Source organism: Diceros bicornis, chromosome 25 (assembly GCF_020826845.1).
Source record: "Diceros bicornis minor isolate mBicDic1 chromosome 25, mDicBic1.mat.cur, whole genome shotgun sequence".
NCBI classification, from domain to species: domain Eukaryota; kingdom Metazoa; phylum Chordata; class Mammalia; order Perissodactyla; family Rhinocerotidae; genus Diceros; species Diceros bicornis.
Window position 1 is genome coordinate 8,617,839 of NC_080764.1, and position 22,909 is coordinate 8,640,747.

Genomic DNA, 22,909 nt, shown 5'->3' on the forward strand with positions numbered 1-22,909 from the left:
TAGAGAAGGGACCCGACGGTCCCGCGAGGGGCAGGGTCGTCTGTCCGCCAATGGCCTCGCCCCAGGCCTAGCCCCGCCCCCCTCACCAGAGGCCAGGACTACCCCAATCTCCCCCTCACCCGGGTGGCAAAGAGATCCCGGGAGGGCGCCCGCCAGGCCATGCCCATCGCCGTAGAGGTGGGGACACCCCAGGACCCCAGCCCGGCGTCCAGGAGGTTCTGGGACAGGGCGCGCGCCCCAGGGTTAACGCTGCGTCCCAGGCGGCGCAGAGAGGACTCATGCTTGGCCCTCTGCGGCGGCTCTGCGTGGGGTTTCCTTCCCACTTGACAGGCGGGAAAATCCAGGCGCGGAGAGGGGAAAGGGTCTGCCTCATGTCACACCTCTGTCTCGATAAGAACTGACGGAGGGGACGGGCAGGAGGCGGTGGAGGTTGGGGGGGCTGCTCTGTTCTCTGTGTGCGCGCCAGTAAAACAGGGGCGCGCCGGTGGCGGGCCCGATGTCCGAAGTAACAGTCCCGAGGGCCGTAAGCTGAACCCCCCGGAGCGCCTGGTTCCGAGGAATGTTTGGGGAGGCTTTCGGGGAGGGGCCCCGGTGGGGCGCCCCGGCTGTGCGAGCCCTGCGGCGCCCCCTCCCTCCCGTAGCCGCGGCCGCGCTCCTCCCCCGGCTCTGCCTCCCTCCTGCCCGCCCTCTTCCCTGGCTCCCTCCCGCCCGAGCCCGCGCGGAGCCCGAGCCGCAGCCAGAGCGCGGGCAGCGCGGAGCCGGCGGCGGGAAGACCTCGGTGTCGGCTAGGCCCGGGAACCGCACTCCCGCCGGGCCGGGGAGAGGCTGGGGACCGGGCGCAGGCGAGGACACACCGCCCGGCCCGCGGGGACACCCAAGGCGCGGACGGGCCGGCTCAGGTCCGAGGGGAGCCCCGGCGGGGGACGCGCCCACCGGAGGTGCAGCCCCCAGAGCTCTCGGCCGAGCCCACCCGGGTCTGGGGTCCTCGGAGGAGGCTGACGGCCGAGGAGGCGTCCGCCGGGAGCCAGCGCCCGGGCGACGGGGCCAGCGCGATCCCTGAGGGCGCGGAGGAGCCGGCCGGGCCCCAGGCGGGAGGGAGCCGGGCGCGCCGCCATGCGCGGGCCGCTGTAGCCGAAGGCGCGGGCCCGATGGAGCGGGCCGGGGCGCGGAGGCTGCGGGGCGGCCGCGGCCCGCCGGGGCTGCGGCTCGCGCTCGGGCTGGCGCTGCTGCTGGCGCGGCTGCCGTCGGGCCGCGCGGGGGCCCCTGAGGCACAGGAACCCGCAACACCCCGTACGGCGGCCCCGGCCGGCGGCGACCGCTGCCGAGGCTACTACGACGTGATGGGCCAGTGGGACCCGCCCTTCAACTGCAGCTCGGGCGCCTACAGCTTCTGCTGCGGCACGTGCGGCTACCGCTTCTGCTGCCACGACGGGCCGCGGCGCCTTGACCAGAGCCGCTGCTCCAACTACGACACTCCGGCCTGGGTGCAGACCGGCCGGCCGCCCGCGCGTGCTCGCGACGCCGCCGCGCCCCGGGACCCCGGCCGCGAGCGCAGCCACACGGCCGTCTACGCCGTGTGCGGGGTCGCCGCGCTGCTCGTGCTGGCCGGTATCGGGGCGCGCTTGGGCCTGGAGAGGGCGCACAGCCCGCGCGCGCGGCGCACCGTGACCAGGTGAGCGCGCGCCGGCCGGGCCCGGGGCGGGGATCTCCGCCCGCCCAGCCTGGACAGCCCTGCTGCCCGGTGGGCGACCCCTCGCGACCCTTCATCGTTCCCGCCCCTCTCGAAACTCTGGTCCCCCCTCAGCAGTCGCCTCCTCCTGGTTTTTCCTCCCTGTCTCTGTCTCCACGTCTGTGTCTACCCCCACCTCCCACTTCACGGAGGGAGACTCTCTGTCTCTCCTTGACCTTCCGGCGGAGAGGGGTGCTGGGCCGCCCTCCCCCGCAGCTCCCGGAGTGGGCAGGGAGGGCTGATCGTCCCTGGACAGAGGGCACAAGGTCTGCGCCCAGGAGAGGGGGCCTGGGGCCAGCCCCACTAGCACGGGTTGGGGGGCGTGGGCTGACACAGTGTTGGCGTCTTGGGCTGGAAGGAAGCGAAAGGAAGGGGCATTTTCTGGAGCTCTCTCCCCTCCTGCTTCTCTCCCCACTTTTCTCTCCCTCCTTCCACCTCACTTCCCACCCCGCCATAGCTGTGACTCAGGCCTGACCTTCTTTCCTTGGGGTTTCAGAAGGCCTCCCCCACTCACTCCACTCAATACCCACCCTCACCACCACCCCCGTGAAGGACAGATTCTCCCCCTGGGCAGGAAGGGGCCTGAAGGGGGTGGGGGGTCACAGATTCGTTGTTGCTGAGGCCAGGACAGGTGCTAGCTGAGTTCTGAGAGCTTTGTGTGAGGTCTATAGGACCCAGTGTCCCTTCCTCAGCTGTGATGCAGACTTGGATTCTGTGTCCTGACCCTGGAACCCTTACTCACACCTCCACACTCCCATGGCCCAGCCACCTCTCTGCCCTGTGCCCTGCGCCCTCCTCACTCACCCAGGTTCTTGCTCCCTTGGCCGTCTGGGCTGCTGACACGGTGTGCGACAGGCTGGTATTTAGGAAGTGACAGTAGAGAGATGTCCCCATGCCAGGGTGGGCCAGGTGGATGCTTCCCCCTCCTAGACCTCAGGGCCAGGTGATGAGGGCTTCCTCGGCACTCCGCAGCACCTCTTGCCCCCTTTCCCCCACCACTTAGCCCACCCCCTCTCAGACTCTGGTAGGGCAGAACTGGGGCTGGAACCCTGGCCTCAGCTACTGTGCTGCCTCCACGATGTGGAGGCTCTCAGCCTGGGTCCTGCATGCTGCAGGGGCAGGGCCTAGGCCTCCTGGGCTTGCAGCTCCTCATGCTGGGCGACGGGGAGAGGACAGGGCGTGTCCTTGACCAGGGTGGGGCAGCAGGAGCTGAGGGCCACAATGGTGTAGAGGGGGTGGCTGGGGCAGCCTGGCTGACATGTTCACCTAGAACCCACTTCATCCGCAGGGGACAGAGAAGCAGGTCTGGTTATGCCTCAGGAAGAGCTGGCCCACCCCTGATGTGCTGTGCGGCCTGGACCAATCCTTTCCCCTCTCAGGGTTTCAGGCTCCCATGTGCCCTGATTTCCTTTTCTCCTCTGGGGAGACCTGGAGCCCCACTCGAGCTCATGTATAGGTGTATTCTGAAACCCTGCCCTCCCCCAAAACCTCAAATTTAATTCTGCCATGTCAAGGTTGATGGTCAAGGAAAGCTTGTCTGAGGGCTTAGAGGGGAGCTGGAGTCTGTCCCTGGAGAAATTTTTTTTTTTTTGTGAGGAAGATCAGCCCTGAGATAACATCCATGCCAATCCTCCTCTTTTTGCTGAGGAAGACTGGCCCGGAGCTAACATCTATTGCCAATCCTCCTCCCTTTTTTCTCCCTTTCTCCCCAAAGCCCCAGTAGATAGTTGTATGTCATAGTTGCACATCCTTCTAGTTGCTGTATGTGGGATGCCGCCTCAGCATGGCTGGACAAGCGGTGCGTTGGTGTGCCCCCGGGATCCCAACCCGGGCCGCCAGTAGCGGAGCGCGAGCACGTAACCACTAAGCCATGGGGCCGGCCCCTCTGGAGAAATTTTGTGCAAAGGCCGGGAGGCATGGAAATTACTCAGGTGTTTGGGAGAGCTGGCTGGTGGGTGTTTGCCAGAGATGAGACCACAGGAGCAGGCAGCTGTGGAGTGGGCAGGGCATGGAGGGTCAGCTCAGGTGGACACTAGGAGGCTTTCAGACCCTGCCACACTGCACCCAACCCACGCCCACCCCAGGTGTCCCACCTCCAGTGTCCTTCATGAACCAGCCATTTGAGGGGCCGGCCCCAAAAGAAGTGTCAGACAGAGCTAGGAGAAAATCATGGGTTTGGGGCACTGAAGGCAGCTGGGCTGAAGGCTGGGTCTGGCTGTCTGTGGGGCAGGCTCAGTCAGACGTTGTCACACCTGGGTGAGGGCTGGCTGGGTGTCCTGGTAGCCAGGGAGGTGGCTGCCCAAGGTCACACAGCCTTTGGTGCTGGGCTGCTACTAGGAAATCTCTTGGCTCCCTCCTCCCCTCTTCTGTCTGTCCTCCCTGCCTGTGCTGGCAGCCATGTCCCAGGACCCAGCAGAAGCCTCTGCTGCAGGAGGGGAGTTAGGTAGGCAGATAAAGAAAGCTTCCTGGAGGAGGAGGAGGGATTCTGGTGGGGTTTGAAGAATGAGTAGGAGTTATGGGAGGAAAGGATGTTGTCAGCAGAAGGAGCAGCACAAGCAAGGTCCAGGAGCCTGAGAAGCTCACAGAGCATGTGTTGGAGAGGACACTCCACTTGGAGGGTCCAGGAAAGTGGACTCCAGGAAGGGGACAGGCAGGAGCCTTTGGAAAACAAGGTGGCCCTAGTTACATGTGACCCCATTAGAGTTTCCTGACCTTCTCTGGGAAATAGCCAGGTTGGGGCCACAGGTTGTGCTTGGCAGGGGAAACTAGATGTGTGAGGTCAATCACAGGGGAGAAGGGAGGCCCAGAGAGGTTGAAAGAGCTGCCCAGGGCCACACAGCAAGATTGTGGTGGCCTTTGATGGGGAGGGCCTTGGCAGATGGGAGAGCAGGAGACTGGGAGGGCTGCTTCTCACCACTCTTTCCCCACAGGACACTGACAGAACTTCTGAAGCAGCCAGGCCCCCAGGAGCCACTGCCTCCGCCTCTGGGCCCCCCTCTGGGGAGCTGTGTCCAGGTGCAGATGGGTGACAGCCTTCCCCGGGGCTCCCCCCACAACAGCACAGGTGAGTGGCTGCTGGGCGGGCATTTGTTGACCTACAGCACAGGGTCCCCCAGGTCTGACTTGGGCCTGGGAGCTGGGGAAGGTGTCCTGAGGAGTAAGAGTTGGTCACCTCGGCGGGGGAGTGGAGGCTGTTTCCCAAGTGGAAATGAGCTGCCCACCTCTGCAGGTGTGCAAGTAGGGGCTGGGTAAGCAGGTCAGCTTCCCTTGGTGGAGAGGGACCCTCCGAGGGGTCTTACAACCTCTAGCCTCAGGAACTCTGTCAGGAAGTCTCCAGATTCGGAGATCTCTGCCTCAGGCTGTGGTACTAGGCTCTGGCTCCGAGCCCTGGGGTCTGCCTGGCCTCCTGTGCATGGAGGAGCTTCCAGGACGGAGCCTCACTCTTGGCCTCTCGCTGGCCAGGCAGGCTTGACAGCAAGCCTCCTCCATCTCCACGGAAAGCAGGTCCCGGGTCAAGCGGCAAACATGCAGGCGAGCCATCGTCCATTGGGTTAGCACCCACTCAGGGCTGGCAGCTACTGTTCATGTTATTCTGAGCCAGGCCCTGGCCCAGGCGCTGGAGCTTCTGCCATGAAGACAGGTTCTGCGCTCAGTCTCGCCCAAACGGCCATCCCACAAGTTCCCATTGAACTGCAGTTGGGGAGACGGCTGCGAAGAGGTGGTGCAGGTGCAGAGCGTCCTCCGGTCGGCGGGCCGAGTCTCATCTTACGTCCCCCTTCCCACCTCCAGACAAGAAACGCCCCAACAACGCGCCGCTGGGGTCGGCGACACCGGGACCCCCGCGCGGCCCCCGGCTGCAGGGCGGCGGCAGCATGACGCTGCAGCCCGACTACGCCAAGTACGCCACCCTCAAGGCCGCCGCGCTCAAGGCCGCAGGTGAGTGGCCGGGTTTGTGCCTGAAGCGCCGCGTCCACTGCACCCTAGGTATCCACGTTCCTAGACTGCAAGGCTCCGGGGTCCCAGTTCTGAGTTCCAAAGTTCCCAGCCCGGCGGGTCAGCGCTCCAGCCAGCCTCTGTATCGCGCCTTGCAGCCAACCGGCTCCCAAACCTCGGCCGTACCGCACGCCTGACCCGGCGCCTGGCTGGGACTCCACCGCGCCGCCAGAGCCCAGGGCGCCGAAAGCCGGGTCTCCCGCGGCCTGTCCCCGCCCTGTCCTGACTCGCGGGCGCTGAGGCCCCGCCCCTGAGACCTGGCCTCGCCCACCTGTGGGGGCAGGCGCTGGGGCCCCGCCCCGACTTCCGCCCCGCCCAGTCCCCGCCTCCCGTGGCCTGACCACGCCCCGACTCGCCCCGCCCTGTCCCCCGCAGAGGCCTCCCCGCAGGACTTCTACCAGCGGTTCCCCGCGATCGAGCCCGCCCCAGTGACCCTCCCGGCACGGGCCCCGCGGCCTCCTGAGGACTTGTCAGCGCTGCTCAACGCCTGCCCCTGGGCCCCGCCGGGCTACGCGCCCCCTGCCGGCCCCGCCCCGTCGGGCCACTACAAGGGCTGGACCGCTGGCCGCCCGGCCCGGCCTGGCCCCCGCGGCCACCTGGCGGCTCAGGCCTGCCACGCGCCCCGGCACCAGTTCAGCGTGGAGAAGCTGCCCGAAGGCGTCAGCCCGCAGCCCCCCGGCCTTTACAGCAGCGCGGGCCGCGGACCCCGGCACCTGAGCACCAACAGCAAAGCGGAGGTCACCGTGTGAAGACGGGGCCGCTGGTTCTCCCGAGGCATCGCATCGCTGGGAGCCCTCGTCTGCCGGGAGTCGCCATCGGGTCGGTCTAGGGGCCCAGGCCACGGGCCTGGCGGGGGCCTGGGAGGGGCGCCGGCCGCGGAAGGCTAGCTCTTCCATCTGCCCAAAGTGGACTGGGGGCCTTGGAGCCTGCAGGGCTAAGAAGGGGCCCACTGGGTAAGGCCAGTGGTTCTGTTCTGGCCCCCCCCCCCCGGGGGCCGGAGTTCCTGGTGTAAATAGACCCTTTCCTGTGGCTCCCACCCCAGAGAATAAAAGAGCCCCAGCTTGGCTCTGAGAGGCGCTGATGGCGGAGGCATTGGTCATTGACTGGACAGACGGCAGTGTGGGCAGAGGGCACAGCATGTGCAAGAGCAGAGGACTGCTCCTGGGAGCTGGCAGGCCTGTTCTGGGAGCCAGGAAGAAGTGGCTGGAGAGGGTGATCAGGGCTGAATGCCAGGCTTAATGTCCATAGCAGTGGGAGCCATGGGAGAGGGGGCAGTTAGGCTCCAGTCACCTTGAGGCTCAGGCACAGGGGAGAGGGCTATTTGACCCCTGAGGCCCCCTGGAAGGTCCATGCCCCTTACTGGAGGTGAGCCCCCTCCAGCTGGTCACCGGCTCTACAGCTTGAGTTGGCTTGAGCCTGGCTGATCCTCATTGACATAGTTTGGCCCTGAGCCGGCCCCTGGTCTGCAGGCCACTTGGCCAGCTTGGCCTAGGGCCACCCCCCTAATGGGTGTGGGCAGTGGGCCGGGCAGACAGCTGGTGCTCAGGATGGGGGAGCCTCCTCCCAGTAGCTGCTCTGGGGGAAAAGGGGATGGGGAGGCTGACCCAGAGCCTTGGCAGTGCCCGCACCAGGGTGCTCACACCACACAGGCTTGGCACTGCCAGCTCCCAGTGGCAGCTCCTTTCCTGCCAGGCAGGCTCCCAATGCCTGGCTGTGGCCCAGGGCATTGCCAGCAGCCTGCATGCATCAGGTTCCTCTGTGCCAGGTACTGCTGGGGAGGTTGAGGGCTGGGCTGACAACAAAGCCACCCAGCTGGGCCTTAATTGCTCTGTGTACCCTAGGTATGGTATACTGTTTTAATAACAATGGCCACCATTTGTTGCTGTTTTTTTCCATTTAATCCTCACAAAAACCCAGGGGTGTGTGGCTTTACAGATGATGACACTGAGGTTTTGAGACCTAAGAAACTTGCCAAGGCCACCCAGCTGACCCCAGTTTAGGACTGTATTCTGCCACCCCTGTGACTCTGATGGTGGAATGGCAGGCAGTTAGGGGAGAAAGGAAAGTTATGAACATGTGTGTTGGCAGGGAGGGGCCCCTGCTCCCAGGCTGCAGGCAGTATCAGACCCTCCTCCTGCTGGCTGGGTTGCCCTGAGTCCCCCAAACTCACCAGCTCTTCACCTGTAGGAGGGTCCACCTCCCTGTGTCTTAAGGAAACCAAGGGCCAGAAGCCCACAGTTCTGCCTGCAGTGAGGGCCCCCATGGCTTGTAGGGGAGACAGCCCTCACACCCTCAACCCAGGATGGGGGTAGGGTGCTCCCAGGGCTCATCCCGCAGCTGTGTAGATCCGGGGGAGGGGGGGGTGGGTGCTGAGTCATGGAGCCTGCCAAGACACACAAAAGGATCAGGTTCCTGGATACACTGGCCACTCACAGCCACCCACCCTGGTGACGCAGGCCCCTGCTGGGCTGTGCCAGGAGGTGGGTGCAATCTCTCTGCTCATTCTCACTCCAAAGGGTCCAGGATCTCCATCCCAGGGAGCCAGGCTGAGGCCATGGGCGTGACCACCTCGGGGAATGCTGCTGTAATAACTGGACAGGGACCAGCTGCAGCTGGGCCCCTCCTGGCTGCTCTGGCCCTGTGGCCTGCTGTCACTGCCCTTTAAAGGGAGGGGCTCAGATGCTAAAGGGACTCACCCATTTCTCAGCTGGGCGGGAACATGCACTTCAGCCCCCAGGCTCATTCCCACGTGGCACTCCTGAGCACCTCTCTACAAGGCCCAGCACCCTCCCATCCCCACTCCTGTGGTCTGGCCCTCACCAGCCTCACAAGGCACTCACCGTAAACTGGCACTTCATGTGTGTTGAATCATTCAAACCGGTCAACAAACCTATGGGGACTCTAGTCAAAGGCAGGGATTGTCATCCCCATTCTGCACGCGTGGAAGTGGAGGCTGAGGTGACATCCTAAGGTGACCCACCTGGGAAGTCCAGAAGCTGGACTTGGATGTGACTTTGGCACCAGTGAGTCTCCTCAGAGGCTCCCTGCCTCCAGGGAGGATGGTGACACTAAGGGGCAGTCCACTCGATAGGGAAGAAATGGATCTCTGAGGGTGAACACAGAAGAGCTTAGCACCGCAAATCCCAGAGAACTGCCTCTGTCACCCAAAACCAGCTCCACGTACTGGCTACGGGGACCTCTGACCCCAGCAAAACCAACTGCCCTTTTATCCCAGGCCCTGTCCCAGCCCCGGACTGTGTGCCAGGCAGCCGGCGCTGGAAGGAAGGGGCCAGGTTGCGAGGGCAAGCAGGGATCTGAGTGCAGCCCCCAGGGGCCTCTCAGAGGAGAGGGAAGGCTGTCCTCAGTCCCTGACCCACTGGAGGCCAAGCCATGCAGCCACCTGGCAAGTCACCACAGCAGTCACACTACAGACCCTAACACACCTCACGCTGGGTGGCACCAATCTGTGTTTATTGAATAACCTACGTCCAGGACACAGTGAATGATTCCACATCAAAGAAGCCAGAGGCGTGTATCCCCCTTTTCAGTGAAAACCCACCCCCTCCCACCCCTAAACAATGACGAGAAAAGGCACAGTATATACACATGACACAGGGCTGGCTCACCCGATGGGCAGGGGCCATAAATTACAGTGAGGGGGAGGGGCAGCAGAAAGAAAACGAGTGAGGTCCAAGCTGTGTTTCCGCCAGCACTCAGCATCAGGGGAGCCCCTGCTGTGTGCAACCCCCACCCCCTGGGGTGGGGGCCCTGCCCACTCTCTGTCCCAACCAGCCTGAGTGGGTGAGAAGCACAGGGAGGGAGGGAGGGCAGCCCCTTTCAGTCTCCCAGCAGGCTCTGGGGTCCCAGGCAATCCTCAGCCCCAAGAGCAATGGCCTCAGGGGAGGCACTGAGCCAGGGGATCCAGAAAACTGGGACCACTTTTCCTCCCAGGCCCCCCATCAAGGCAGGGGGCCTCATTCCTAGTGCCCACCTTGGGCAACCCTGTGCCCACCCTGAAAAAGGGCTTCTCACTGGGGAGGGGTTGGGGGCTGGTCCCTGCCACTCCAGCTTATTTTCAGGTCAAGAATTAGGGATAAAAATAGACTATGGAGGTAGGAGTTGGGGTGGGAGGGAACTGACGACCCACGCTGAAGGCCCCTGGTCCCCAGTCCCAGCGGGTGGCTTCATCTCTCCCAGCCCCCTGGGCCTACCCTGAGCTTGGGCTGACATCCCAGGGGGGCGGGGGAGTGGGAAGGAACAGGACAATTAAATAAGATACCATTTATTTTTTAAAAAATTAAAAAATAATGCCGACATTATTTCATCCATTCCCAGGCCTGCCCCCTGCTTCCCACCCGCCTCCCCAGGGCTGGGCTCCTCTCCTTCCCTAGCTGTCCTGTGTAATAAAGAGAAAACAATGCACTGGCTTTGTCAGGCACAGGGGAGGGGACGCAGACCCAGGGAGAGAAATAAAGATGCCACAGCAACTTAGCCCTGCAGCACGGCAAACCCAAGCACACGGATATAAAAACATTCGTATAAAAAGTGGGGGGGGGGCATGCTGGGCACAGTGCCAAGGGTGAAGCGCTCTAGTGCCCAGAGACCGATGTCCCTCAGAGGGAAAGCCTGATAAAAAACAAGGAAGCAGGAAAAGGGGGAGAGACATTCAAAGGAGAGAAAACCTTGGAGGGCTGGAGGCAGAGGTTGGGCAGCTTGGCAGCTCCCCCTGCTGCTTTCAAGTCAGGGTACCCCCAATTCCTACCCCGCCTGTCTTTCCTCTCTCAGGCCCACCGGGCCCTGCACCACGGGCATCTATCCACAGCACTTTAAGGGGCTCTGCTCAGGGGCCCACTGGCCTGAGGTGGTCCAAAAGCCTCGGCAGGCGACAGCTCAGAAGATAAGGCTCATGCCACAGCTCCCAAAGGGAAGAGGGAGAGAGAGACTGAGAGACAGAGGGAGGAGGGGGAGAGAGGCTGCGAGAGAGGGAGGCAGTGGGCTGAGGCGGGCAGAGCCCAGTTGTCAGGAGGCGGCGATGGCAGTGCCACCCCCCAGCTTGACAATCATCTGCTGGCAGTCGTTGCAGGAGCGACGGTCGCCCACCTTCTCCAGGGTACGGGCTGCCTCGGCCAGCAGCACTGCCCGCTGGCCCGGGGAGGAGAGGAAGGAGAGGGGAAGGTGGCGGCAGGCCAGCAGGATGGCGGTGGCCCGCTCTCGCTGGCCGGGCCAGGTGTCCACCTCTCCTGTGGGAATGATGAGATACAGGTAGGAACTAGCTGCTGAGGGCCCGCTAGGCTGCAGGTGCTGTTCCAGGGGCTTGATGTGGACTCATTTATTTAATCCTCACACCCACCCAGGGAGATAGGTGCTAATGTCCTCCCAAGTTCACAGACGAGAGGACATGAACTTGGCTGGCATCACAAGGCTATTGCTCTGCAGTGGAAGCTGAGATGCAGTCTGGCTCTGGGGCCCACGCTTCTACCCCGGCTCCTGCACTGGGACAACATCCCCAGCCCTCCCCTCCCCACTCCTGAGGCTGGACCCACAACCACTCGACCAACGCCCACCCCCAGCCCTGCAACACACCAAATTAGGCCTTGGACGTTTTATTCTCACACCACCTCTGAGAACACTGCAGATGTGGACACACACTGCAGCTCCACCGAGGTAAGTGCTGGGCTGGGCTCCTCCCCTGCTCAGGCAGGGCCCCCACCAGGACTTCGAGCTGGGGTGCTGGTGCACTTACCATGCTTGGTGTTCTGAGCAGTGCGCCGCCGCAAGCTGTGCTCCAGCAGCTGGTGGGTGCGGGTGGGGCTGGCTCCTGCCATCAGGCGCACGGTGGCTTCATGCAGGAACACCTGGGGAGGTGCGGGCAGGACGCAGAGTCAAGCCCTGGGTCCTCACCGCCTGTGCCCCAGGAGGTACCTCTCCCTGCGGCATCTCGTCTGCACCCGATGACACCTTCTCCTCTCCACGCTACCCTGCACTGCTCACCCCTTGAAAGCAACCTCTGTTGTCCTTACTCTGACCCCCGATACAAGCCAGAAACCTGGGAGAGCGGCAGGAGCAGGGAACACAGCACAGGCCACCTGGCGGGGGCAGGAGCGAGACAGCGAGCTGAGGAGGCAGAGGGCTGCTTCCCTCTGCTGGTGAGGAGCGCCAACATGCCCTCTGGGGTCAGAAGACAAGTACTGGGGTGAAGCCTCAGGTCCTGGGAGGCTGCCCGGTGAAAGACGGCAGCTCTTCTGTAAATATGAGCTCCTAGTGGGTGAGGGGCCAGGCCTAGGTCTTGAATTTCTTAAAATCTCAAGGCGCTTTTATACCTTAATATCGCAGGCTGTGGGGAGGGCCCGGAAGAGTTTCAGCAGGGGAGGGGCAGGATGGAAACGGTGTTTCAAGAGGCCTTTGATGCCAGCCGCCCCGAGCAGACAGAGTGCTGCCAAGAGCCTTGGGGCACACTTCCTCTTTGCCACAGTGAGGGGTAGTTCTCTGATGGTTATGTTTTGTCTGCTGTGTCTGTCCTGGCTCGCTGCACACAGTGGCTACAGTGTAACCCTGTGAGGGTCCCACAGCACCCTAGGGTGAGGGCAGCCTCTCTCTGAGCTCTTCTCCTTTTTCGTGCCCTTCCAAACACAGCCCTTCCCCCTCACTGACACTTCTGGCCTGCTCACTTGAATTGGAAAATAATTCAGGCAAAAATATGTCAATTATATTACTCTAATTAGCATAAAAGTAAAACAAACAAGAAAATGATTTGAGTCTAGTAATAAGTTCAGTTATTAACTGCCAGTTATTAACTGCCCTCAGAGACTCATCTCAGATCCCATGGCCATCGCCAAGGGGATGTTATGTAGAAAGAGTCATGCAGCACACCGAAGCTCCCAGTGGCTCAGAAAAATGATTAAATGCAGTTCTACGGAGAGTCTATCACTCTGACACCAGTTGTGAAAGCCAGAGTGGAGCTCCCTTGTGTTCCCCCCACCCCACTCCAGACAGGGCCAGGAGCCCCTCCTTGCTCCCACTGCCCTCGGAGCCTGTCCCCTCCCAGCCTTTGACTGGTGAGGTGCATCCATGCTGGGCTCTCTGTCTGTGGGCCGTGTGGCCTGCTCACCACCACGCTCCAGGGCTGGGCACATGGCAGGTCCTCAACCACCATGAGCTAAAGAAAGGGACACATGCACCCAGCCCAGTGACTGACAGGTCACCCAGCTGACCCAGAGGGCCAGCTCCACAACCCCGCATGGGTGCCGGGCCTCACCTTGCGGTAGGCTGGGCGGAAGCTATGGGCTAGCCTGCGCAGGCTCCCCAGGTCCCGCTGGAAGCCAGCCAGCTCAGCACCTGACGCGTGGTAGGTCTCGCCCAGGGCCTGGCTGGCTCCTGCCTGCTTTTGCCAGAGTGCTGTCCGCAGCGACAGTAGCAGGTCACAGGTCAGCAGCTGGACCACCTATGGGGTGAGCCACGAGGGAGGAAACAGGTGATGGGCCTGTTGCTGGGGCAGGGAGCCCAGCACCTACCAGGCCCTCCCCAGCCCAACCCTCGGCAGCCCTGGGAGTGGAGAGCTGATGAGGCAACCTGGAAAACACTCCACAGAGAGCAGGAGAACAGATGAAGGGCAAACTTGGGCTCCCAGCATCCAGTCCTTTCCATGGCCCCAAGTGGGAGACCTGTTCTCCCCCTTCTGCAGGTAAGGAAGCCGAGGCTCAGAGAGGGACAGAGCTTGTGTAGGGACACAAGTGGTAGGGCAGGAATAAACCTTCATGGGTCTGCCAGGAAAGCACAGGTTCCTCCCACCTCATGGGAGCCCCCCCATGGCTCGCCTGAAGATTGATACCCAAAAGGTGCCAAGGCCCTGCCGCTCCAGTAGAATCAAGAAGCCTGAAGTGGCAGCATAGGCTGGAGATGGGGGGAGTGGGGGAGGGGAGGGAGGCTTGGCTCTCTTCAACATACGGCAGCCAAGGCTCAGCCTGAGTGGCCTCTGGGGTGGGGGAGACAGAAGCCCAAGAAGGCAGAACCACAGAGCAGTTAATGCTTAGATTTAGACCCACTGACCTGGCTCAATCGTGGTTGTCACTGATTAGCTATATGACCCTGGCACGTGACTGAACCTCTCTGAGCCTCAGTTTCTTTATCCACAAAACGGGTACCCAGGGCTGTTGTGAGCATAACATGAGGGCACTGGGCGTGGGCACCACGCCTGGTCCCTGGAAGCACTCAGTCAACGCTGGCCACTATTAGACATGGATGTCCCACGAGCACGGGCCTCACACTCTGCACAGCACCCACGAGGCTGGACTGCCTGCCTGGCTCTCGAGGCCCATGGGCACCAGGCAGCAGTGAGAGTGAGGAGACAGCCGAGTCCTTTTTGAGATAAGTCACATGTGGCCCTCAGGTTCAGACTGACTCCCCCAGGCCATTCCTCATCTCACCCAGCCTGGCATTCCCCTTCTCCAGGCTGCTGGACCTGGGGAGGTCACAGTGCTGCCCCAGACCCCACCCTGGACCCTGCCCCGGGACTGCTCAGTGCCCTGACCCTTGGCTACACTGTTTTCTGGCTGCTGACAGCCTCAAAGGGACACAGATGAGGCCCCCTGCTCAAACAAAAGTTCTAAGTTTTCTTGGCACTTCTAAGCGGTGAAGCACTGGCGGAGCCCCTCTGGGTAGGGGGAGCAGCCTGGGGCTGGATTCTGCCCTCTGAAGGCCTCCAGGCCCCACGGAGTCTCCCTTTTCTAGGCCCACTCTCCCACACAGAACTGCCACCCAGGAATCCCAGCCCCAAGGGTGCCCACGGCCTCTTGTTCCCCAGACTCAGCTGCGACTGTTCTCTTATGAAGACAAATACTACGAGAGACCAGCAGAAGAAAGGCACAAAGTGAGATGTGGCCCCCCACAGGCCTTTGGTCTTGGGCCCTTTCTGCACACTGCCTGTCCTGTAGGGCTGGCGCGCTGTCCTGGGTTCACCTGTGTCCAGGGCCACTGACGACCTCTAGCCAGAAGTGCCAGCCTAGCCACCTGGGACCAAACCCCAGTGAGGAGCTCAGAGTCTGACCCTCCAGGATATACCTCGCCTTCCCTTTCTGGAGTGAAACCGTGCTCCTCCTAGGTGAGCAGACGACGCTGCCCTTCCAGCTGCATGCACCCCCCACCTCCCTTTTCCCGGGATGGCCATACTTTGTACCAACAGTGACAGCAGAGCCCTCTAACAAGGCATGGGTGGGCAGTCGCTCGAGGGCTGGGCAGGCCTCTGTGATGCACTGTGGAAACATTGCACGGGTACAGCCAGAACATGCAATGCAACTACAATGCACCACAGCTGCCCGCCAGGAGGTGTGCGGCCAGCCACAGAGGCACCCAGGGCGGCCAGTCAGCTCGGGGCTTGTGTGCGCAAGGGGGCAGGGGCCCACTCCAAGGCTGGCCTGAAGGAGCCTGGGGAGCCATGCAAGCTCCCTGGAGCAAATGCAGAGCCCTTGAGGGGAAGAAATACCAGCTGCAGTTCACCTGGGCTGACAGAGCTGAGGGCCAGCAGGATCTGGGAGTCAGGGAGCCTAGGAAAGGTACACGTGGAAACACGTTTGCGCCAAGGACTAAAAAGGGAGCCCACCTGGGCTAGTGGGCTACGTTTTGGGGAAGGGGGCTGCTAGCCTGGTTTCTGTCTCTCAGGCAGCCTCACAGGCTGGATAAGTTCAAGGCAGGCTGGAGTGTTCTCAGCCACCAGAGCTGAGCACCTCCCTGAGGGGCCAGGTAAGCCCCACTCACGTGATTGAGGGCAGGGTCGCAGGTGGCCCCGCTGACATTGAGGCTGCTCCACAGGTGGCCGCTGGCCCTCTCACAGTGGCAGAAGGAACTCTGCTGCCCATCCGCCTTCCCAGAGAGTGAGGCGTGCATGGCTCTGCAGGTGTGGAAGACGGCCTTCACCAGGGGGCTCCTGGGTGGTGAGAGGGAGGCAGGAGGTCAGTGCGTGTCACCTGGTGGCATGAGAGGGAGCCCAAGCTGGTGACCACCAAACCCCACACTGCGGTGACACGTGAGTGTTGACTCAAATGCTGCCATGATGGTTCCAGGTCCCCAGTTCCAGATCTGAAATGCCAGCCCTGAGTGAAGGTGGGCCCTCCACTCCTACAGGACTTCCTTCATTCTAGGAGCCCCAGGAACAAGTCAAGACCCTACCCACAGGCGCTCACTCTCCAGTGAAGGAGTCAGATAATAAAGGCCTCAAACACTGAATACACAATGCCAGGCAGGGGAAGCGCCATGAAGGAAAGTCAAGCAGAGGAAGGGGGTGACATTTTATAAAGGATGGTCAAGGATGACCTCTCTGGAAAGGTGACATTTGGGCAGAGACCTGAAGGAACTAGGGGAGTGAGCCATGTGAATTTCTAGGGAGGAGGGCTCCAGGCAAAGGAGCAGCATGTGCTAAGGTCCTGGGTGTCTAAGGCATGTGAGACTATCCAGGAGCGAGCATGGCTGGAGATGAGGAAGCAAGGAAGAACAATCTGCAGGGTCAGTCATGGCCATGCAGGTCCCTTCCCAGTCTAGCCATGGCCCGTCTCCCATCTCTCTGACCCAGCTTCAGGCAACCAGAGCTCATCTCCTCTCCCCTCCTCACTCCTGTGCCTCTGCTGACGTGGGTGCCTTTACCTGAAATACCCTTTCTCACTCGTCTCCTGAGACTTGTTCCACTGCTGAGCCCCCTGGTCCACCTTCTCTTGTCCTGTCCACTCCATTTCCTGCTCCCTACAAGCCTCCTTTCGCTGCCCACTGGGTCAGGCCCTTTGTACCCACCTCTGCTCCCCTGACACCAACTCTTAGTTTATGGGCCTCCCTCCCTCACCGGACGCTGTGTGAACCCTCGGAGGCTGATATGCTTCTGGCCCAGAACCCCTTCTGAAGCTGAAGAGATGCACTGGCATTGGCAACAGCCCCCCAGAGAAGAGCGCCTGTGCAGGACAGGACACTGCCTATTTGCTTACGGCCATAACTTGTTATCTTGTTCACTGCTGTCTCCCAGAGCCTAAAAGGCAGCCAGCACCAAGTAGGCCCTCAGTTACGTATTTGCTGAATGAATGATGGAATCGTGGAAGGGGTGCAGGAGACCCCAAAATGGGGCGTCTGGCTGAGAGGAAGGGATCAGAGACCCAGGCTCAACCACCAGGACTGCCACTAAGAAGCTACCTAAGATGGTCATTCAAACAATCTGTCCCTCAGTTTCCTCATCTATCGAATGGCCACAATACCACTTGCTGCTACCTGTGGTGACATGAAGTTGGCCCCATTATTTACACTTGCTCTCTAAGGGGCCATTCCCCCAGAAGCTGGTGTTAAGCCCTCTGGAGAAACTTACTCCCTTTTCACAGAGCAGATTGGGGAAAGGATGGGGATGATGGGGTTGGGGGAGGGTTCCCACAGCATCATTATCCCTGAAGAGCAAAGGGCCCCTGGAGTGACTATATTCCGGGGGAGGAATGCCTGCTGAGGGTCTTAGCTGCATGCCAGGGCTCTGTTGCTCAGAAGTGAGATGACTTTAGACAACTTATTCACCAAGCCTCCGTTTCCCCAGGCATGTTGGCTGGGAGAAAGCATACAGGGTAGAGTCTAATACAGAGCTGGATGCTCACTGGTCAGGGCGCTTAAGAATGGGTTACTTAGGGCCAGCCCCGTGGCTTAGCGGTTAAGTGCAGCCCAGGTTCGGATCCCGGGTGCACACCAACGCACTGCTTCTCCGGCCATGCTGAGGCCGCGTCCCACATACAGCAACTAGAAGGATGTGCAACTATGACATGCAACTATCTACTGGGGCTTTGGGGAAAAAAAAGGAGGAAGATTGGCAATAGATGTTAGCTCAGAGCCGGTCTTCCTCAGCAAAAAGAGGAGGATTAGCACAGATGTTAGCTCAGGGCTGATCTTGCTCACAAAAAAAAAAAAAAGAATGGGTTGCTTAAATGAAATTGGGGTGTCAGACCTACTTTAGGGAACCTCCCTGGACCCACTTTTCTCAGCTCCCTCCTGCTCTCCTGGTTAAGAGTCTGCTTGAGGGGCCGGCCCAGTGGCATAGTGGTTAAGTTCGTATGTTTGCCGGTTCGGATCCTGGGCACAGACTTTCTCATCGCTCATCAAGCCATGCTGAGGCGGCTTCCCATACAGAAGAACTAGAAGGATCTACAACTAGGATATACAACTATGTACTGGGGGCTTTGGGGAGAAAAATGAAAAAAAAAACAAAAACAAAAACAAAAAAGAGGAAGATTGGCAACAGATATGACCTCAGGGCCAATATTCCTCAAAAAAAAAAAAAAAAAAAAAAAGAGTTGCTTGATGGGAAATCCTACAGCCTTGGCTCTGCGGGAGGACCTTGGGGGCCCTTTCTGCCTTGGAGCATTTTAAAGTTTCTCTTGAGTGGCAGAAAATGTCAAGGACACTCAGATCTAGTCAGACACAGCCAAGGTGTTGGCAGGCAGGGTCTGCCTGTCACTACAGGGCAAAGTCCCACAGGCAGGAGTCCCCAAAGAGGACTGTCAAAAGCTCTCCCGGGGGCCAGCCCGGTGGCGCAAGCGGTTAAGTGCGCGCGCTCTGCTGCGGCGGCCCGGGGTTCGCCAGTTCGGATCCCGGGTGCGCACCGATGCACCGCTGGTTAAGCCATGCTGTGGCGGCGTCCCATGTAAAGTAGAGGAAGATGGGCATGGATGTTAGCCCAGGGCCAGTCTTCCTCAGCAAAGAAGAGGAGGATTGGCAGTGGATGTTAGCTCAGGGCTGGTCCTCCTCACAAAAAAAAAAAAAAAGCTCTCCCATTATGCCTTATGCCTGTGCTAAAAGCCCTTTACATGACATGGCTGACAGGGGGAAACTGGCTCCCACGCTGGCACATGAGGGAAGGCTCCTGGGGCTCTCACAAGCCCTGTGCTGGCCGTGAGCCATCATCACACTGCCTGGCTCCACCACGAGCTTCCAGAAATGCTGGGAGCCACACCACTCTCCCTCCCTGATAGCCTGTGGCTCCATGGAGGCTGTGGGAGGAGGCCCCGGAAGCTGGGACGACACACAGACAGACAGATGTGCCTGCCAGCCTCGGTGTCTCTGTGGTGCTCTCTTCCTCCCTCATTTTATCTCTCCATCTATCATGCAGCCCCTGGGGCTACCTGACCCTACACCCCGATGGCCACCCAGACCTGCTCCCTCCCGCTAACCCAGACAAGGGAGCCTGGCACACCGGCTTTTGGGATTCCCCTGGAAAGAAGCAAGTACGTGGTTGAGGAGGCCTACGCACTCTGTCACTTCCAAGGCCTTGGGGATACGCTCCACTTCAGTAAAATGAGCGCGCACAGCGGCGTCGTCTCCCTGGAGCCAGCTGATGGCCACAGTGATTGCGGACGTCCACCACCGACAGACAACGTCTGGACCTAGAGGGGAGCAGTACCAGATGTTACCCACAGAAACCAGATCTGCGGCGCTCAGCCCAGCTCGCTGCACCTGGTTCCCACGTGGCATGTGCCACCTCTACCTTCTGGGGATGGGCTAGGGTCTGGGATGCCCCCTCACATTTCTGGTGGGAGCATCAACCAGCACAATCTCTCAGCAATATGTATCAACAGCCTTAAAAATGTTCACTCCTGTTAACCTAGTAATCCCATTTTTGGCAGTCTATCACAAATTTTCTCTATTTCTAAATAGAGAAAAAAAGTTTAACAAAGATGTTCACTGTCGTGTTATTTTTAAGTAAAAAGCTGGAAACAACCTAAACTTAAAATAGCCATGAAAAACGGTGTTTCCATAGTCTCTGTAGTAACAGGCTCCTATTAGAATCTTTAGAATCTTTAAGTCTTCTCCTCTCTGAGGCTTAGTTTTCTCAGCTGCAAAATTATACTAGTGATCTGGCGATGCCAGTGGGATGGACGTATAAAATAAAAGGCCTAAGAGTGCATTCTTTTCTAAATTCTGAAATAAAGACTGGCCACGAGATCAGTGGTCATGATGGGGTGGCTGTTTTTCTGGATCCTTCCTTCCATGAGGAGACTGACCAGAAAGGAGCTTGACACCCCCTTTCTCTCAGCTGCCTTAGAAGTCCGAGAGGTGGCAGCTGACGTGCCACCACCCTGATGGCAGTTCAGGGATAGAAGAAAAGAATGGACTGGTGCCAATTCAGTCAGGGGCTTGCACTGTGTCACCCAAGGCAATGGGTAGCTGGAGCGGTACAGACGCCCAGATGAAAGGTCTCTTCAGCACAGTGTCAGATCCAAGAGCAGCCTCAGGGGAGAGGTGGGAGCACTGTGCATCTGAAAGGTGAGCCCCCCCCAGCCCCCAGTACCTGGACCATTTGCTCCCCATTCTGGGCATCTGGGAAGGTTGCTGACCTGCCCCACAGCCAGGGCCCAGAGAAGACATTCACTTGCTCACCACCCCACTTCTAGGAGAATCATTATTTCCTGCCCCCAGAAAGCTGCCCAGCCAGGGGGTAACTGTGAGTCAGGGCTGCAGGGGAGCGGTAGATGCAAACCTCAGATCCAGAGAAGATTCTTAGGTGTACACTTCACACAAGGTCTATGAAGGACTAGATTAAGCAACCTGAGGCCTCTGGAGCCACCCTGCAAGATGCTTACCAAGGGCTGACTTGAGCACGGAGCTGCTGGATAAAGGAGGGGTCACAATCCCCACAGAGTCCACAAAAGAATTAAGTAATTTCAGATACTCCAGAGCAATGGAGAATTCACTAGAAAGAGAAGAAAAGGTCCCAGGTACATCAAAATGTACACAAGGACCAGGCTCATGGCCTGGCCGTCCAGCCCTCCAGCTCTAAGAGCCAATGGACATTTCTGGTCCCTTCTTCCCCATCATGCCAGGCATACCCTGAGCCCTGCCCGACACCATTCATACTTTCCACAGGCTTCCTTCTTCGCACGTTTCTGACACTTCCCTCTGCCAGGCAAGCCAGCCATTCTCTTTTCATCCTTGGCCCCGAAACCTGACCCCTCGCCTCAAGGTCCAGTTCAAATGTCGTCTCCTCTCAGAAGTTTTCTGATCTCCCAGGCAAAACTGCCTTCCCCTCTCTACTCAGGTGCACTGCAGTCAGGACCTGGGCCTTGTATGAGAATGACTTGGGCAACTGTCTGCCTCTCAGGACTTACTCTGCGAAGGAAAGACTGCGCTAAATAACTATATAAGAATAAGAATTGCTTGGCACACTCGATAAAGGTCTGGGTACCCAAGATGTCTGGGCCAGAGGTGTCTGCCTTCTGCTGAGCTCTCCACATTCCATTCCTATCCCCTCAACAGACAACCCTCCCCACCCCAAAATGCAAAGGAAACGAGTAAAATCTCTGACCTGCTCCAAGAACTGACTCCACTTGGTGAGGAATGGGTAAGAAGGAAAAAAGGGGGAAAGTGACATCCTGGGTCTGGGAGAAAAGGGCAGAGGCCAGGTCGGAGCTCACACAGGGCTCTCATGGGGCTGCCAGGTTTGAGAAATAAATACGAGCGATCATTTGATTTCCCTGCAGACCCTACACTAGGGCTTGTTTCACAGCTGCCCTTGAGCTTCCTGAGCAGACGGCCCAAGGCGGGGGGTGGTCTTGGGGACATTACCAGCTCTCCTCTTCCTGATCTCCAGCCTTCTTCTTGGCCTGAGGCTTCACCAAGGACTCCACAGCTTGCTCTAGCAGGTACCTGCAAAAGGCCTGGTGGACCTGGGCAATGGGGTCGGCTGCAGAAGAGAAAGGCCAGGACAAGGGTTAAATGGGTCTTACTTACGAGCCCATTTTGTCTTTACGGAGGAAATGGAAAGTGCGTAGAGGAACCCAAGGCACAGCTATCTCGTCTGAAAGGGGATCAACACCCCCTTCTCAACCAAGCCCCAGAACTACCTTGCTAAAACACTGGAAGGTGGGGGCAGGGGTCAGCCCCAGATTGCAGAGCCCAAGACCACGTGTGGTTCTGGACTGGTCCAGTGCGGGTGTGTGTGAGGGGGGTGCTGTGTCCCCTGGCACGGAGCTTAGTACTTCCATTCAAGGTTGGGAGCTGTAAGGTGGTGGCCACAAGCCTTGCCAGAAAACAGAAAATGGAAAGTTCCCCCAAGTCTCAGAGGCTGCTCTTCTCCTTGTGGCTCAGGAGGACAGCCAGCTGAGGAGAAAAAGGCAGTGGCTGCTGCCTTGACATGACAAGGAAGACCCTGCTCCTGTTTTCCAGAGCCTTCTCATGAGACTTGAGGTCAGTGATGGTTTGGCTGAGCTGATTAAACAAGGGGCCTTGCAATGCTTGTGACAGCTGACTGTCACCAACAAGTCGCCCCTGGCAGGCCCAAAGCAGGGCGTCACCAAGCCCCTTCCCTCCCCTCACATGTGCAGACTGGGCCTCAACTGGACAAGGGCAAGGAGGCAGGACACTTATGAACACATTCTGGGCGACAAGGCCTAGAACCAGATCCTGCAAGAGGTTAGAGAGCCAGTGGCAGTCTATGGTGTAGACAAAGGCAATGGTGGACGGGGTTGGGAGATTTAGGATTGCTTTTGCCTTCATCCTTACTTTCTGGTTTTGCACACCATTCTTATGTTGTACAACAAATATTAAAGAAAAGACCTCCACCAAATGTCTGCCACACTCCCCCCACCAAATGTGTGCCACACCTTCTGTACCGCAGAACATGCTTCACTCTCTTCGGACTCCAGTTTAGAGAGGGGAAAAGCATGCAGGAGGCAGAAAGCCACTGGTCACTTCAGTCTCAGCCAGCCGCCCAGCCTCTACGGCTCCAAGGCCAGGCGAGTCAACTCCAATTACTGTCAAACACCAGGGACAGCAAGCCAGCATCTCTTCCCAAAGCCTGGGGCCCTGTCTCTGCCACCACTCTGAGCACCTGACGACCGCCTGTCACCTGTTGTTCCCTAACTGCTCCGTACTCTATCTGCTTTTCAATGGGACCAGGAGACCGGGGCCAGCGAACAGCAACTCCACACATCTTTGTTCCTCCAAAGCGCCCAGAACAAGGGCAAGAATACAGCTGTTGCTCAATCACAATTTAGTAATGCGTGGCGGTGTGACTGATGTAAGGCCCCAGGCTTTGAATGTCAGAGAGAGGTGAGCCGCAAACCCCGCTTAGCTGCTGACCAGGCTCCTGACCTCCCTGAGCTTCAGGGAAAATAAGGCTGAGATATCCTGTGTCTCTCCGTGGCTGGAGTGTGGTCACCCCGCAGCACTGGTGGCTTTCCCCAA

General features: G+C 59.5%; 2 protein-coding genes across 2 annotated transcripts in view; one reads left to right on the top strand and one right to left on the bottom strand.

Annotated features, from left to right (window-relative positions):
* The first annotated feature begins 755 nt into the window (after positions 1 to 755).
* On the top strand, positions 756 to 6,798 carry SHISA8 (shisa family member 8). The gene is made up of 4 exons (XM_058568244.1): positions 756 to 1,672; positions 4,660 to 4,793; positions 5,519 to 5,665; positions 6,098 to 6,798. The coding sequence occupies exons 1-4, from the start codon at positions 1,149 to 1,151 to the stop codon at positions 6,469 to 6,471; spliced, it is 1,179 nt and encodes a 392-aa protein (XP_058424227.1). The 5' UTR covers positions 756 to 1,148; the 3' UTR covers positions 6,472 to 6,798.
* Positions 6,799 to 9,171: 2,373 nt separating this feature from the next.
* The window catches only part of SREBF2 (sterol regulatory element binding transcription factor 2), a 60,421-nt gene continuing 46,683 nt past the window's right edge, over positions 9,172 to 22,909 (bottom strand). Inside the window, exons 13-19 of the mRNA XM_058568239.1 lie at positions 21,290 to 21,407; positions 20,308 to 20,417; positions 18,978 to 19,110; positions 15,473 to 15,641; positions 12,978 to 13,163; positions 11,466 to 11,577; positions 9,172 to 10,962 (exon numbers count right to left, since the gene is read on the bottom strand). Coding sequence (XP_058424222.1) covers positions 10,742 to 10,962; positions 11,466 to 11,577; positions 12,978 to 13,163; positions 15,473 to 15,641; positions 18,978 to 19,110; positions 20,308 to 20,417; positions 21,290 to 21,407 — 1,049 coding nt within the window. The 3' untranslated portion in view covers positions 9,172 to 10,741. The remainder of the gene's footprint in view (positions 10,963 to 11,465; positions 11,578 to 12,977; positions 13,164 to 15,472; positions 15,642 to 18,977; positions 19,111 to 20,307; positions 20,418 to 21,289; positions 21,408 to 22,909) is intronic.